The sequence below is a fragment of the Aquarana catesbeiana genome, linkage group LG03 (assembly GCF_042186555.1).
Source record: "Aquarana catesbeiana isolate 2022-GZ linkage group LG03, ASM4218655v1, whole genome shotgun sequence".
Taxonomy (NCBI): domain Eukaryota; kingdom Metazoa; phylum Chordata; class Amphibia; order Anura; family Ranidae; genus Aquarana; species Aquarana catesbeiana.
In genome coordinates, this window is record NC_133326.1 from 718,863,799 (window position 1) to 718,882,051 (window position 18,253).

The 18,253-nt window shown below is 45.0% G+C and overlaps 1 protein-coding gene across 4 annotated transcripts in view; it reads left to right on the forward strand.

Moving 5' to 3' along the window:
- The window catches only part of LOC141133712 (CD209 antigen-like protein C), a 123,988-nt gene that overhangs the window by 41,791 nt on the left and 63,944 nt on the right, over positions 1-18,253 (forward strand). For all 4 annotated transcript variants that reach the window (XM_073623228.1, XM_073623229.1, XM_073623232.1 and 1 more), the window contains exon 2: positions 9,244-9,324. In XM_073623228.1, the coding sequence (XP_073479329.1) occupies positions 9,244-9,324 (81 nt within the window). The remainder of the gene's footprint in view (positions 1-9,243; positions 9,325-18,253) is intronic.

An 18,253-nucleotide genomic window follows, 5' to 3' on the forward strand; every position in this document is an offset into this window, starting at 1 on the left:
CTAAACACTGTTCAGAGGACGCACTACACTAACTTGTAGTTTTAGCTGAACACTGTGAGCAAGACGCACTACACTAACTTGTAGTTTTAGCTGAATACTGTGAGGAGGACGCACTACACTAACTTATAGCTTTAGCTGAACACTGTTCAGAGGAGGCACTACACTAACTTGTAGCTTTAGCTGAACACTGTGCAGAGGTCGCACTACACTAACTTGTAGTTTTAGCTGAACACTGTTCAGAGGATGCACGACACTAACTTGTAGCTTTAGCTGAACACTGTGCAGAGGTCGCACTACACTAACTTGTAGTTTTAGCTAAACACTGTTCAGAGGACGCACTACACTAACTTGTAGTTTTAGCTGAACACTGTGAGCAGGATGCACTACACTAACTTGTAGCTTTAGCTGAACACTGTGCAGAGGTCGCACTACACTAACTTGTAGTTTTAGCTGAACACTGTGAGGAGGACGCACTACACTAACTTGTAGCTTTAGCTGAACACTGTGAGGAGGACGCACTACCCTAACTTGTAGCTTTAGCTGAACACTGTGCAGAGGTTGCACTACACTAACTTGTAGCTTTAGCTGAACACTGTGAGGAGGACGCACTACACCAACTTGTGGCTTTAGCTGAACACTGTGAGGAGGACGCACTACCCTAACTTGAAGCTTTAGCTGAACACTGTGCAGAGGTCACACTAAACTAACTTGTAGCTTTAGCTGAACACTGTGAGGAGGACGCACTACCCTAACTTGTAGCTTTAGCTGAACACTGTTCAGAGGTCACACAAAACTAACTTGTAGCTTTAGCTGAACACTGTGAGGAGGACGCACTACACTAACTTGTAGCTTTAGCTGAACACTGTGCAGAGGTCGCACTACAATAACTTGTAGTTTTAGTTGAACACTGTGAGGAGGACGCATTACACTAACTTGTAGCTTTAGCTGAACAGTGTGCAGAGGTCGCACTACACTAACTTGTAGTTTTAGCTGAACACTGTGAGGAGGATGCACTACACTAACTTGTAGTTTTAGCTGAATACTGTGAGGAGGACGCACTACACTAACTTATAGCTTTAGCTGAACACTGTTCAGAGGAGGCACTACACTAACTTGTAGCTTTAGCTGAACACTGTGCAGAGGTCGCACTACACTAACTTGTAGTTTTAGCTGAACACTGTTCAGAGGACGCACTACACTAACTTGTAGCTTTAGCTGAACACTGTGCAGAGGTCGCACTACACTAACTTGTAGTTTTAGCTAAACACTGTTCAGAGGACGCACTACACTAACTTGTAGTTTTAGCTGAACACTGTGAGCAGGATGCACTACACTAACTTGTAGCTTTAGCTGAACACTGTGCAGAGGTCGCACTACACTAACTTGTAGTTTTAGCTGAACACTGTGAGGAGGACGCACTACACTAACTTGGAGCTTTAGCTGAACACTGTGAGGAGGACGCACTACCCTAACTTGTAGCTTTAGCTGAACACTGTGCAGAGGTCGCACTACACTAACTTGTAGCTTTAGCTGAACACTGTGAGGAGGACGCACTACACCAACTTGTAGCTTTAGCTGAACACTGTGAGGAGGACGCACTACCCTAACTTGTAGCTTTAGCTGAACACTGTGCAGAGGTCACACTAAACTAACTTGTAGCTTTAGCTGAACACTGTGAGGAGGACGCACTACACCAACTTGTAGCTTTAGCTGAACACTGTGAGGAGGACGCACTACCCTAACTTGTAGCTTTAGCTGAACACTGTGCAGAGGTCACACAAAACTAACTTGTAGCTTTAGCTGAACACTGTGAGGAGGACGCACTACACTAACTTGTAGCTTTAGCTGAACACGGTGCAGAGGTCGCACTACAATAACTTGTAGTTTTAGTTGAACACTGTGAGGAGGACGCATTACACTAACTTGTAGCTTTAGCTGAACAGTGTGCAGAGGTCGCACTACACTAACTTGTAGTTTTAGCTGAACACTGTGAGGAGGATGCACTACACTAACTTGTAGTTTTAGCTGAACACTGTTCAGAGGACGCACTACACTAACTTGTAGTTTTAGCTGAACACTGTGAGCAGGACGCACTACACTAACTTGTAGCTTTAGCTGAACACTGTGCAGAGGTCGCACTACACTAACTTGTAGTTTTAGCTGAACACTGTTCAGAGGACGCACTACACTGACTTGTAGCTTTAGCTGAACACTGTGCAGAGGTCACACTACACTAACTTGTAGTTTTAGCTGAACACTGTGAGGAGGACGCACTACAACAACTTGTAGCTTTAGCTGAACACTGTGAGGAGGACGCACTACCCTAACTTGTAGCTTTAGCTAAACACTGTGCAGAGGTCACACTAAACTAACTTGTAGCTTTAGCTGAACACTGTGAGGAGGACGCACTACCCTAACTTGTAGCTTTAGCTGAACACTGTGCAGAGGTCACACTAAACTAACTTGTAGCTTTAGCTGAACACTGTGAGGAGGACGCACTACCCTAACTTGTAGCTTTAGCTGAACACTGTGCAGAGGTCACACTAAACTAACTTGTAGCTTTAGCTGAACACTGTAAGGAGGACGCACTACACTAACTTGTAGTTTTAGCTGAACACTATTCAGAGGACGCAGTACACTAACTTGTAGTTTTAGCTGAACACTGTGAGGAGGACACACTACACTAACTTGTAGCTTTAGCTGAACACTGTGCAGAGGTCGCACTACACTAACTTGTAGTTTTAGCTGAACACTGTGAGGAGGACGCACTACACTAACTTGTAGCTTTAGCTGAACACTGTGCAGAGGTCGCACTACACTAACTTGTAGTTTTAGCTGAACACTGTGAAGAGGACGCACTACACTAACTTGTAGCTTTAGCTGAACACTGTGCAGAGGTCGCACTACACTAACTTGTAGTTTTAGCTGAACACTGTGAGGAGGACGCACTACACTAACTTGTAGCTTTAGCTGAACACTGTGCAGAGGTCGCACTACACTAACTTGTAGTTTTAGCTGAACACTGTGAACAGGACGCACTACACTAACTTGTAGCTTTAGCTGAACACTGTGCAGACGTCGCACTACACTAACTTGTAGTTTTAGCTGAACACTGTGAGGAGGACGCACTACACTAACTTGTAGCTTTAGCTGAACACTGTGCAGAGGTCGCACTACACTAACTTGCAGTTTTATCTGAACACTGTGAGGAGGATGCACTACACCAACTTGTAGCTTTAGCTAAACACTGTGAGGAGGACGCACTACCCTAACTTGTAGCTTTAGCTGAACACTGTGCAGAGGTCACACTACACTAACTTGTAGCTTTAGCTGAACACTGAGAGGAGGACGCACTACCCTAACTTATAGCTTTTGCAGAACACTGTGCAGAGGTTGCACTACACTAACTTGCAGTTTTATCTGAACACTGTGAGGAGGATGCACTACACCAACTTGTAGCTTTAGCTAAACACTGTGAGGAGGACGCACTACCCTAACTTGTAGCTTTAGCTGAACACTGTGCAGAGGTCACACTACACTAACTTGTAGCTTTAGCTGAACACTGAGAGGAGGACGCACTACCCTAACTTATAGCTTCAGCAGAACACTGTGCAGAGGTCACACTAAACTAACTGTAAATAGTCTAGCTGCCTGACTGTGGTACTAATAGGATCAAAAGAACACCAGCAATTTTATTCAGGTAGCTGTAAATACTGTAACAAGACAAGCCTGCCTGTCAGTAGGAAGATAACAGGAATGGATCTAGCTAAACTGAATACAGTGTGTATATATATATATATATATATATATATATATATATATATATATATATATATATATATACAACACCTGGGATGCATATATATACACAATACACTGTAAGTGCAGCTAACTCACTGACTGTCCTGCCTAATCTAGCTAACTCAAATGAAATGACACTGTCTCTCTGTCTATCTAAGCACACTGGAACACACTACACAGGGCCGCCGTGCAGGCGGCCTTATATAGTGCGGGGCGTGTTCTAAACCCCCTAAACCATAATTGGCCAAAGCCACCCTGGCTTTGGCAAATTACAGCTCTCTCTACTGACGGCGATGTGATTGGCCAAGCATGCGGGTCATAGTGCATGCTTGGCCAATCATCAGCCAGCAACGCACTGCGATGCCGCAGTGAATTATGGGCCGTGACGCGCCACACGAATTTGGCGCAAACGACCCATAACGTTCGCAATTCGGCGAACAATCGAACAGCCGATGTTCGAGACGAACATGGGTTCGACTCGAACACGAAGCTCATCCCTACTTCAGACATAGACAGCTAAAGTCTAAATTAGCCTCAATTACCGACCCTAAAACGCAAACAAAAAGATTCCACCCTGAACAAATTGCAAACGCCTTTCGCAAATGCTATACAGACCTCTGCAACTTAGCAAATGACCCATTATCTCCTCAACCATCTGAAACGCTAATAGCTGACTTTTTATGCCGCGTACACACGAGCGGACTTTACGGCAGACTTTGCCCGGCGGACTGGATTTCGCCAGACAATTCGATCGTATGTGGGCTCCAGCGGACTTTGTTTTCTCAAAAGTTGGACGGACTTAGATGTGAAACATGTTTTAAACCAATCCGTCGAAATCGAGTCCGGTCGAAAAGTCCGCTCGTCTGTATGCTAGTTCGACGGACAAAAAGCCACGCTAGGGCAGCTATTGGCTACGAACTTCCTTGTTTTAGTCCGGTCATACGTCATCACGTAGGAATTCAACGGACTTTGGTGGATTGTGTGTAGGCAAGTCCGCTCATTCAGAAAGTCAGTCGTAAAGTCTGTCGAAAAGTCCGCCGAGCAAAGTCTGCCGTAAAGTCTGCTCGTGTGTACGCGGCATTACAGTCAGTAGATCTTCCAAAGATATCTAAAGAAGAACTTGAGCAGTTAAATTCCCCTATTGGAGATGATGAGATTCTAGCTGTCATTAAATCATTGCCAAATAATAAATCACCAGGAGCTGATGGGTTTAAAGCTGAATATTATAAAGCTTTTCCTGATACTTTGACCCCACACCTAAAGAGATTATTTAATGATGCAGCTTCTAACATTTCCTTTCCTTCTGAAATGTTACGAGCCACGATAGTGACATTGCCTAAGCCAGGGAAGACCCCTGATTGCCCGCAAAATTTTCACCCTATATCGCTGTTAAACTCAGATCTCAAGATATATGTGAAAATTTTGGCTATCAGACTAGTGGCAATTACCCCAAAGTTAATCAAAACAGACCAGGTGGGATTTGCTCAGGGCAGACAGGCTCCCGATGGAACCTGATGCATGCTAAATCTCATACGTATAGCTGAGCTAAGGAAATCTCCTACAGTTTTCTTGGCTCTTGATGCTGAAAAAGCATTTGATCGGGTCCATTGGGGGTATTTACAAGCTGCCCTGAACAAATTCAGACTGGAAGGATTTTCATTGTCAGCTATTTCTGCACTATATTCTAAACCTTCCGCCAATATTTTCCAAACCTTCCAAATCTCTAATGGTATAAGGCAGAGGTGCCCTTTATCCCCTCTAATTTCCACTTTAATAATGGAACCTGTTGCTGAATCAATTGGAACCAACACAGAAGTCAAAGTCAATACCGTAGCAGGTCAACATCATAAAATCAGTTTATTTGCAGATGATGTGGTCCTCACTCTCACCAACCCAAAATCCTCGTTAGCAGCGGTACAAACCATAATTAACAACTTTATCAATATCTCATACTATAAGATGAACAAATCCACTGTTTTATCAATTAACATTCCCAAGACATCATTAGAAGTCTTAAAAAAACAATTTTCATACTCCTGGCCAAAAGGCAAATTACCCTACTTGGGAATGATTCTCACATCCCCTTCTGTTAATACATACAAGGATAATTTTCTAACTCTTATACAAAAAGTCTCCCAAGATATTCTTCAAATTGCTAAATTAGAATTGAACTGGTTAGAACGCATTGCAACCTTTAAAATGATGATCCTGCCTAAGATTCTTTATCTTTTTAGAACTATCACTATCGGTATCCCGGCTAGTTTCTTTCAAAAACGCCCTCATTAAAAATCTTATATGGCAAGGGAAGATATTAAAAAATGGTATTTTCTATGCTACTAAGGCCAAGACAGCTAGGGGGAGTAGGCATTCCAGCCTTGGAATTTTATCATACAGCAGTATTACTAGAGAAAATGCATGCATGGTTTGAACCCACCTCTGATAAACAATGGGTCTCTTTGGAGAAGGCTTCCACGGAATCCTCAGGTCTCATTTCCCTACTTTTATCAGCCAGAACACATTTACCAGTCCATATACCTAACCTCCCTGCCATTCAAGCTTCAGTGAATGCTTGGAATGTGAGTCATAGCAACTATAGGAAAAAACTACAATCATCTAAATCACTGCTCCTACTCCAGTTTTAGAGTACATAATTCTCTCTATAAAAACATGTCACTGGACCTCTTGCAAGGTACAAAATATTAAAGACATTGACACAGAAAACCCGAAAGACAGACACTATGAAACACTGCAAGTGAAACACTTAGCTCCGGTTCACACAGGGGCGACTTGTCAGGCGACTTAGCCGCCTGACAAGTCGCGTCCCATTCTCTACTACGGAACCGTTCTAATAGGAGTGACGCAAATCGCTTCGACTTAGAAAAAGCTTCCTGTAGTATTTTTGGGGCGACTTCAGGCGACTTGCATTGACTTCTATACAGAATTCGTTTTGCAAGTTGCCGCTGAAGTCGTGTGCAGGTCGCCTTGGTGAGTCGACCTGCAAGTCTTGTTGCCCCTGTGTGAACCGGCGCTTACTTAAAAAAAGTGACATAAGATACTTTGAAGTTAATAGAGAAATATGGCAAGAACTCCAAGCTAGACCTTTTAAAAAAGGAGGCATCTCAAGATTCTATGCACATTTACAACCAGATGATAACTGTCTTAAAACGACCTCTATGCTGACATGGGAAAGAGATTTAAGCACCACTTTTAGGCACTTAGATTGGAATCAAGCTAGAGAGCTCACCTTTAAGGCATCCAGATGCGTTAACCATTTGGACAACTTCCTTAAAATTATAAATATAAGTTATCTTGTCCCCTTCAGATTATCTAAAATATTCCCTGACTCTACAGCTGAATGTTGGAAGGAGTGTGGAGATAAGGGATCTATGTTCCATGTGTTTTGGAGATGTAGATGCCTATGCAGCTTCTGGAATGGCATATTTTCCCTGATATCCAAGGTCACAGGCTTTTTCATCTCCCCTACACCTGAAATGGCTCTCCTACATTTGAAATTAGATAGAGTTCCTAAATAATATTGTTTTCTGATTGTACAAATTCTCACAGCAGCTCATATGACTGTAGCCTTTCTCTGGAAAACTAAGAAAACCCCTAAGTCAGATACTATCAAAAAGGTGCAGAAATCTGCCCAATATGAACGAACACTAGCTTATAGCATAGATTCTACACAAAAATTTCATAACAATTGGAACTGTTGGCTCAGTAGATACCCGATAAGGAATATATAACCATACATCTAACACAAGATCTGGTCTCTTGGAACCTCTTTCATTTTTTGTTTACCTTTTTACAACATGGCATTATATGGTGTTAACGTTATGTTATGTTTTGTTCTGATGTTATAATATTGATAGCTATTCTGCTTTCTGTAATTCTCAGATTAGAATATGAATCACCCCCTTTATTTGGGGAACAGAGTTATAATTCACAATCCTCCTGACTGTATTTGAATTGCTCAAGGTTCTGTAATGAATATATCTGTATAATCTGCCACTATTCAATAAAAACAATTGAACAATTTGCAGTTTGTGAGAAGCCACGTGGTGGGACACAGCAAACATGTGGAAGAAGATGCTCTCGTCAGATATGACCAAAATTGAACTTTTTGGCCTAAAAGCAAAACACTATGTGTGGTGGAAAACTAATGTTACACATCACCCTGAACACACCATCCACACCGTGAAACATGGTGGTGGCAGCATCATTGTGGGGATACTTTTCTTCAGCAGGGACAGGGAAGCTGGTCAGAGTTGATGGGAAGATGGATGGAGCCAAATACAGGACAATCTTAGAGTCTGCAAAAGACTTGACACTGGGACGGAGGTTCACCTTTCAGCAGGACAACAACCCTAAACATACAGCCAGAGCTACAATGGAATGGATTAGATCAAAGTATATACATGTGTTAGAATGGCCCAGTCAAAGTCCAGACCTAAATCCATTTGAGAAATTGTGGCAAGACTTGAAAATTGCTGTTCACACACGCTCTCCATCTAATCTGACAGAGCTTGAGATATTTTGCAAAGAAGAATGGACAAAAATGTCACTCTCTAGATGTGCAAAGCTGGTAGAGATATCCTCAAAAAGACTTGCAGCTGTAATTGCAGTGAAAGGTGGTTCTCCAAAGTATTGACTCAGGGGGGCTGAATACAAATGTACCCCACACTTTTCACACATTCATTTGTAAAACATGTTAAAAACCTTTTATCATTTTCCTTCCACCTCACAATTATGCGCCACTTTGTGTTGGTCTACCACAAAAAACCCCAATAAAATACGTTTTTGGTTTTAACATGACAAAATGTGGAAAATGTCAAGGGGTATGAATACTTTTCCAAGGCACTGTATGTTTTGTTTCTCCTCTATTTAGGACATATTATGTCTTATTCCCTTTGATGTTTCATGCTTTAATAATATTTTTGTAATTTTATATACATTTGTTGATGGTTATTGGTGCCTCAAAGCCTCCCCCATGGTTGTATTTTTTGTAATTTATCTATTAGGATTGCCACCTCTACCAATGAGATCCTTAGGCACAAGCATATATGCTGCTGTGTCAGATATGTGAACAAGCATTTGAGATTTACATGATTGTGTCCTCTCTGAATGGAATCTCAGTTCTTCTGGAGAAAATAATCATATACAGACATTGCCGGGGAGAGGGAGCCCTGTGATCTCTGTGAGATAAGTGATATCCTGACACATGACTTGGCATGTTGCTCTTATCATGAAGACATATCAATGCTAAATCCACTTTAACCTTCATACTACAAGATTATTATTAGAGCATAGCTGACATGTGTGGATCTCTGATGGGAAGAATATTGAGTGGAGAGTATACATTGCTCTCATAGTGCTATATTATATCTGAATATCCTCCCTGAAATCTACAATATTGATAAGAAGGTCTATGCTTCTTTGCAGAGCAATTTTGTGAGGACAATATATATGCCAACACGTGTGATCTTGAAGTACAGAGGATAAGGAATACACCAAAAGCCAAAGGTAAGTTATTATAACGAGGGGTATCCTCTTCATCGATTATAGACAGCTGAGGACCAGAGTCTCCATTTATAGGACAAATGTCTACTAATATTAATATTGCTATACTGCTTCTATAAATCAGAGCAAATCACCTCTTACTATATATCTGTATAAAGGTAATAGGAGCCAGCATCTCATCGGTTGTTATGTTTCAGTATAAATTCACACCCAAATACAATATATTGTGAGAGTGAGAGCCCCTGTCTCAGTGAAAATGAGTGTAAAATGGACACAGGACTCTCAAAGAGGCAGTTTGAGAAGTTCCAGCAGAAGATTGGTGAGCAGAGAAAACTATGCTTTAAGTCTTCTCGTGATTTTGTAAGTCTGGATTGGGGCTGAAAACTTGAAGACTTCAAAGAGCATTGGGAAGGATGGAGTCTTCAGTCTTGTGTCCGGGCTTTCCAGAAGTTATGCAGGTTGTGTGTGTGTCCAGGTGCACACACTCATGATAAGGCAGATCAGCGCATAGCTCAGGGGAGTTGGTGTTGGAGCAGTTGCTACAGCCAGGAGGGAGGTGTGCTACCGTTTAAGAACCCAGGCAATATCCTTGAGATGGCACTCCATGTGGGAGAGGTTCCAGGTCAGTGGACTGAGAGAGTCGGGGAGACCATAGCTGAGACAACTGGAAGAGAGGGTCCTGGGGACCAGAGGGGACCATGAGTCTTGGAGGAGTGTGAAAGCCTGGAGTGTCAGGAGAACCCCTTCCTAGAGGCCAGGAGTGGGCCTGCGCAGGTTTGTACTGCTGACTCCTGGCCTTGTGTTGTAATTTTTTGGAGAAGGACCCCTGTGTGGGCAACCCATGCATGTATGAACTTTCATTTTTGTTACTTTCAATAATAGTGGGCTACCACGCCCTTAAACTGAAGTTCCTGTTGGCTGTGAACTCACTGAAAATACATCTAGCACTGAGCTAGACATCCCCAAATATCACAATATATATATGATATAATCTGAAAAAAGGATATATATCTATATCTACAACATATATACTGTGTATGTATGTGTGTGTGTGTCTGTGTGTATATATGTATGTATGTACATACGATATATGTGTATATATATATATATATATATATATATATATATATATATATATATATATATATACACACAGTGGGGAAAATAATGATTTGATCCCCTGCAGATTTCATAAGTTTGCCCAATTACAAAGAAATTAAGTTTCTTTAATGGGCATCAATAAATGGCAGACCCGGGGCCAAATGCGAACCGTGTCACATTCCCATTCGGATCGCCACCATTTAACAGCCTTTTCTCCCCCCCAGCCGTCGCTCTGTAATCCTCACAGAGCCGACATTGGGAGGCGAGACAGTTCTGGATGGAGGGTGGAGCTGCCCCTGGTTAACAAGCAGGTGTTTGGCTGCTAAGATGAAACAACCAATCACCAACTTGCAACACCCGCCCTACATCCAGATATACTGTGTCTCCCTCTGATCTTCGGTCTGTGTACGGTAAAACAGTGAGGTAGGTGGCAAAGTTACAGGGAGTGAGGACACTAGTATGAAAAGCCGAATAGGAGGTCAGGAATGTGCGTGCTGACAGGGCTGGCCCAAGACATTGCTGTATTGTGATGCCAAGAATTAAATTCTGCCCCCCCCCCACACCCAAAAAAACCCCATCACGCCCACTAAAAAGGCCCCTACATCCATTTTTGTATGTTATGAGGGGGTGAGAGAGAGCGGTGGGAGTGAAAGAGAAAGAGAGGGGGTGAGAGGGGGGTAAGAGGGAGGAGGGGTGAGAGAGGGGTGGAAGTGAGAGAGAGGTGGAAGTGAGAGAGAGGGGGAAGTGAGAGAGAGGGGGGCTGAGAGGGGGGTGGGTGAGAGAGAGAGAGAGAGAGGGGTAAATGTAAGAGAGAGAGAGAAAGGAGTGAGAGATAGGGGGGGCTGAGAGACAGAGGGGGAGTGAGAGAGATGGGGTGAGAGAGAGAGGAGGTGGGTGAGAAAATGTGTGTGCTAACAGGGCTGGCCAAGACATTGTGCTGTCTTTATCCAATAGTGAAATTCTGCCCCCCCAAAATAATCACATACACCAAAAGGCCCCCCATCCATATTTGTTTATCATGAGAGGGTAAGAGGGGGTCAGAGACCGAGGTGGGAGTGAGAGAGAGGGGGGCTGAGAGGGGGTTGAGGCAAAGGAGGTGAGAGAGGATGAGTGAGAGAGAGGTGGGAGTGAGAGAGAGGGGGTAAGAGAGAGGGGCTGATAGGGGGGTTGAGGCAGATGGGGTGAGAGAGGGAGGAGGGGTGAGAGAGAGGTGGTAGTGAGAGAGAGAGAGGTGGGAGTGAGAGAGAGGGGGCTGAGAGGTGATTGAGGCAAAGGAGGAGAGAGGGTGTGGGTGAGAGAGAGAGGAGATAAGTGTAAGAGAGAGGGAGTTAGTGGGGGGGGTAAGAGACAGAGGGAGGCTGAGAGACAGAAGGGGAGCTGAGGGAGGGGTGGAGTGTGAGAGAGGGGGTGAGAGAGAGGGGGTGGGTGAGAGAGAGAGAGAGAGGGTGAGTGTAAGAGAGAGGGAGTGGGTGAGAGAGGGGGGTGAGGGGGGCTGAGAGACAGGGGAGTGAGAGGGGTGGAGTGTGAGAGAAAGAGGGGCAGAGTGTGAAAGAGGGGGGGTGAGAGGGAGAGGGGGTGGGAGAGAGATGGGGGTGAGTGTAAGAGAGAGGGAGTGGGTGAGAGAGGGGGGTGAGGGGGGCCGAGAGACAGGGGAGTGAGAGGGGTGGAGTGTGAGAGAAAGAGGGGTGGAGTGTAAGAGAGGGGGTGTGAGAGAGATAGGGGTAAAGTGTAAGAGAGAGGAGAGGGCTGAGAGAAGCGCACAGTCTCCTTCTTGATCTGGAGGTGCTCTCTCCAGCGGCTCCTTGGCAGTCTCCGATTCCCACCCATCCTCTTCCCCTGGACCCCCAGTCAGCCTGTCTTCCAGCCCAGGCCTTACTGTTGATCTTGGAGCAGAGAGGAGGCTGGAAGAATCCAGGTTCTGGGAGTGCCGGGGAGGCTGGGCCCGCTCCTTCTCACCTCTTCGGTGGTCAGGGAGGGGGTGGAGCTCTTCTCCCTTCTGGGCTCTCACATTTAACTTCCCTCATCACAGGCCATCTTCCCCTAATCACCACGACCTGGCTGCTGTTTGCTGCCACACTCCCGCTGCCGTTGAACTTTGCATAAAAACAAGGGGCAGTATGTTAGGCGCTCTGCCCCCTCTCAAAATTCCGCCTGGGTCCAATGGACCCAGCGGGACCCATGGTAGGGCCGCCCCTGTGTACTGAGGACAGTGATATGGGGGTGCTGAGGACATTGAAGTGGAGTTGCTGTGGACTGTGATGTGTAGGGGGGGCTGAGAAATGTAATGTGGGGGGGCAATAAGGACAGTAATTAGACATGTGCGATTAGTTTAGTACGAATCGAAAATTCGTACGACTTTCCGGAAATTCGTACATTCATACAAATCCAAAATACAAATTTTTATGCATATGAATTCTGTACGAAACACAAAATTTAATTTACGAATTTCGGATCCAAATTCATTTTGAACATACGTAATTGTTACGAAAAGTTAATGAACCTAAAAGTTAAACACCCAGGAAGTAAGCACAGCACAGGGATGGTGGGAAACTGCCATTCCTCTCCCTGACAGCGAGGTGTGAGGTTGCTGGTTCCTTTGCTCCGGTGCTTCCAGAGACCAGAGGCTAGAGTTGCTCCTCTGCCCCAGGAGTGATACAGGATCCTGGGGAGGACCCTGGTGGAGGTCCCCTGGATAGGCCTCAGCCTGTGGACGACACTGGGCCTGGCCCAAGGAAAGATGAGTCCCTGTCTGCCTTTAGACGGAGGGTTGTTGAAACACTGAAGCGGATTGAGAAGGAAGAGGAGAAGTTGGTAGCTTTGAAAAATGAATTTAAAAAGAAAAAGCAGATTTGTGCCAAAGTGTTCAGCAAGAAAAGACCGGCTCTGAGGCCTGAGCTGAAAGACTTGGAACAAGCTCTGCGGAAGCAGAAAGAACTGGTGAGTTCTCTGAAGGAGAATAGTGGAGCATTTAAAGAGAAATATAAGAATGAAGAAAGATTCAGCCAAATGAGAAGAGGAGCCGCTTCTTGCATGGAGGGTGAGGAGACCAGTGAGGAGATTTAGATACAGACAGCAGAGAGTGAGAAAGTGGGCCCGGAGGATGAGGCCAGCTCTTCAACACCTCAGACATCTGCTGAGTCCTCAATGGTGGAGGCCTCTGTCCCCTTCACTCCCCAGCAATATGGAACATCTGAGCAGGAGGTTGAAGGTTCTGCCATGCTGGATTTCATCAATAAACTTGAATCCCCTCCAGGTGTGGTTTCCCAGGATGATGAGGAAAAGATGGACGCCGTTCCTAGCCCTGTGGAAGAAAGACCTGTGGAGAGACAAGGTGCAGGTACAGTGTGTGTGCAGGATGATGGCGTGAACTTTAAGGACAATGTGCTTGCTGAGGGTTGTAGTGCTGCAGGCAGTCAGCCCAGACCCATAGACAATACACAACATGCAATAACATCTGCTAATAACTGTCAGCTTCAGTATGCAGAGAGGTCCATGGACAATACAGAGACTTTGCCTGGACCAGGCACAGCGGCTGTTCCTGTGAATGGTGGAGGAGATGCTGGGTGCAGTAGTGCTACAACTTTCCAGGAGTCTGCAGCAGCCATGACTGTGATTGATCCCAGGAAAAAAACTGTGTGTTCAGAGGAGGGGGAGGGGGAGGGTCCTGCCTCTGCTAATCAGAAGACTGCTATCCCAGCTGGTTCAGACTCTCTGCCAGCAGGTTTGATTGTGTCTAAGGACAAGACTACAAATGCTGCTGGTGTAAGAAAAACTTATGCTGGTGTTGCTGCTACAGGATCTGGGAAGGGACAGCAAGCAGGGAGGGAGCATGGAAATGTTTTATCTTCCTCCCTGTTTAGAAGGAGGAATGTTGTGCAGTTAAAATGGCAAGGCGGTGGAATCCCCCCACTTAGGAGGACAGTGGTGGATAAGATTCTGCAGATGGGGTTTACACCCACAGATATCTTCGCCCTGATCAGTCCAGCAGGTTCCTATGAATATGATTTGTCCTTTATCCATCTGGAGTCTTTGGACATATTTTGGGAGAGGTATGAACACGTGTGTAGGGGCCTGCCGGACTGGAAAGGGCTCATCCCAAAGCTTGTATCACGCCAGTCCCTCATTAAAATGATCACAATTTTGGTCCGCAATGAATCCATACCACAAGGAGATTTATCTGTATGGTTGAGGAGGTATGGAGACGTCCTGAGCCCGCTAAAAAAGATTGTGGATGATCGGGGAATATGGACAGGGGGATGGTCTGTGCAGCTAAAATTAAAAGTTGTTGATAATGTCGTCCAGCATCTGCCATCCTCAGCCTTCCTGGGGAGGGACAGGCTGACCATCTTTTATCCAGGCCAGCCAAAGCTCTGCAATAAATGTGGAGATAAAGGACATCTTGCATCCTCCTGTCGAGTGATGAAGTGCTCTCTGTGTCAGGGTATAGGACATTTGGCGAAGGATTGTAATATTATCAGGTGCAATCTGTGCAATGCGGTGGGACATCCTTACAGTCAGTGTCCTGAGGCAATGCACAACAATCCTGAACTCATGAGAGAGTTCTTCCGCCTGGACATGGAGGATGCTCGGAGCTCAGCAGCTGGGGTGCCTGTGAGTCCATCTGAGTCTGTGCCAATACCTAATGTGTCTCCCCAGTCTGTGATGCCCCAGTCCGTGCCAATACGTAATGTGTCTGTGTCTCCCCAGTCTGTGCATTTACCTAGTGTGCCTGTGTCTTCTGTAGGTAAGGTATCAGTTGCCAAAAAAGTGTCCAATCCTTCTGTGTCTGTGTCTTCTAAAATTGCAGAGGCAGCAAGAGGTGCTGAGGCAGGTGCGTCAGGTGTGGTGCCAACCCCCCTCCCCCGACACTGCAGGGTTTCTATTGAGGATTGTAGGGTGCAGAGGAGTGGGGAGGATGGTGGAGAGGCTGGCCTGGTGGTAGATAAGGGAAGGGGGAGTGGGGGGGAGGGGGGTGAAGGGGAGGATAGGGGTGGGGAGGCTGTTGAGTCTGGTTTGTCTAAGGATGATATGGAGTGGTTGGAGGATAGAAGGAGGAGGGGAAAAAGGAGGAAAAAGGGGGTTCAGTTACCTTAAATCCTAAAGTTTTGCCTTTAGAAAATAAGTTTGAGGTCCTTTCAGATGATGAGGATGAATGGGACTCATTCAGTTCTGCATCCTCTACGGATGATGAGTGCCAGGGTGCAACGAAGCGCGCTGGTTCTCCAGGAAGAGGGAGTAGTCAGGCTAAGAAACGGCTGCCTCAACTACCCTAATGGCAGTTCCCACTCCGTTAAAAGTGGCAACCATTAATGTTGCCAGCTTAAGATCAGTAGGTGCTCGTCATATGGCCTTATTTTTGCTCAGCGAGTTTGATGCTGACATTTTGTTTTTGCAAGAAACCCATCTGAGTAGTTTGGCCGATATACATCTGGCAAAGAAGGAGTGGAGACGTGGTCCCTCATTTTGATCTCTTGCGGCTGAGCCTTACAGTGGAGTTGCAGTCCTTTTTTCTGGTATGGTAATGTGCCGGCGGGTAATTGAGGTAGATATAGGGAGATGCATGGTCTTAGACGTCTCTGTGAAGGGGCAGGACCTGCGACTGATTAACATCTATGGTCCCCAGACGAAGTGGGACAGGAAATGCCTCTTTACAAAGATTAAGCCTTTTCTTTTTACGGCCCAGCAGGTTATCTTTGGAGGTGATTTCAACACCATTACTAGGTCTAAAGACAGGAGAGGTTTCAGAGATAAGCTGGGCTATGACACCCTTTTTCTTAATGCGATAGTTAGGGAAGCAGGTCTGGTAGATGCGCACATTAAGCGCTGCCCAGACAGCACGGGGTTCACTTTTCAGCGAGGTAGTAGTCAGAGTAGGATAGACAGGTTTTTTTTAAAGCGAGACTCTGCTTTTTCGGCACCTGTGTGTCGGGCAGTGGAGTTTTCTGATCACTGTATTCTATCTGTGACTCTGAATGCCCCAGACATGCCACCTAGGGGGAGGGGTATCTGGAGATTGAATTTGGCCCTCCTGGAAGACGAGAGAGTAAGACAATCCTTTGATAATTTTTTTCAAGCACAGGTACAGTCCTAGACTTTTGCAACAGCAAGTCAGAATGGTGGGAGCTTGTTAAACAGCGGACTGTTGGGCTTTTCAAGGCCATAGGAAGAAAGAAGCAGCAAGATAAGTATATCACCTACCAGCGTTTGCGGAGGAAACTTGACCGCCTTGTTTCGAATGGAGGAGATTCTGGGGCGATCTCTGAGGTGAAGCTCCTCCTTAGGAGACATCAATATGACCGGCACGCCTCTTTGGTTCAGGAGAGGGATTACGGGAAATACCATTTGCCTGACCCTTACCAGAACTGTAAACAGAGTGTAGCAGTTAAGACGGTCAATGGCCTGAAGGACAGTACGGACTCTCTGACGAAGTCTAGGTCAGGGATCCTGGAGGTTGTCAGGTCATACTATGCCAATCTCCTGGGAGGAAGGAACCTTGATCGGACAAGGATGTTGGGTTTTTTGGACTCTACACCAGGACTGGAAAGTAATGTTCCTTTGATGAATTTGACAGATGAAATCACTGCAGATGAGGTAATCCAGGCTATTGATAAACTAGCCATCAAGAAAACGCCAGGGCCAGATGGTCTGACAGCCGAGTTCTATAAATGTTTTAAGACGATCCTGGCTTGTGGAGTCCATGGATCACTTTCTACTTCAATGCCCTTTTAATATAGAGGTGTACAAGAGGGTTGGGAGGGCTCTGAGTATACCCTTCCTCCCTCATATGAGTTATGCAGAGTGGGTGTATGGGGCATTCCAGACTCGTCGGGATTATGATTTGGAAAAACTTTTTTTAGTTAGTCTAGTAGTCCGTTATTTCACGTGGAGTGCACGGTGTCAGGTATCCTTACGGAGTAAAATCCTCCCTGTCAAAGTGGTGGTGCAGGACATTCTGGGTGAGGTTGTGAAGATTCGGGGTCTTGAGAAAGGCAGGTGGCAGCAGGAGGCCTGGATAAGGGTGTGGAGGAATATCAGGACTCTGTAGCTGCTGCCTGTTGATCTCGGGGTGTGCGGCTTTTCTTTGTATTCTTGATTCACCCCCCTAGATTTTCAAGATCAAATCTATTTTTGATAAAAGGCTACATGCATGGTGACGGTGATGTTCCTTAGTCTGGCTCTCCCGTAGTGATTGTGTTGTGCTCAATTTGGTTTGTACCATTTATAATGTTCTTGTTTTGTAGAATCATATTCAATTATTTTGTAAATATGTTTTATTTATTTATTATGGTTTTATTGTATATAAGTTGTTGTTTGTAAGATTTTCAATAAACAAAATGAACCCCTTATAATGGACACAGCAGGTGTACAGACCCGGGAACTCAGCACAGGGATGGTGGGAACCCTATGGGAATTTCTATGCTTACGAATGTTATACAAAATACGAAATTATGTTAACGAATTTTGGAATTTCGGATCCAAATTCTGTAACAACAGAAACGTGACTGGTGTTTTGTTCATTAATCAGAGGCAGCACAGGGATGGTGGGAACCCCTCATAATGATAAATTCATCATAACGAACATTCGTTATTTTTACGAAAAGTTAACAAACCTAAAGGTTAAAAACCCAGGAAGTCAGCACAGTACAGGGATGATGAGAGCCCCTCATAATGATAAATTCATCATAACAAACTTTTGTTATTTTGCGAAAAGTTTACGAATCTAACGAAAATTCGTATTTCATACGAATCCGAATTGAATTTCGGACATGAATTACTAATTAATTTTTGTACGAAATGAAACAAAACAAATTTATTGACAGCGCACATGTCT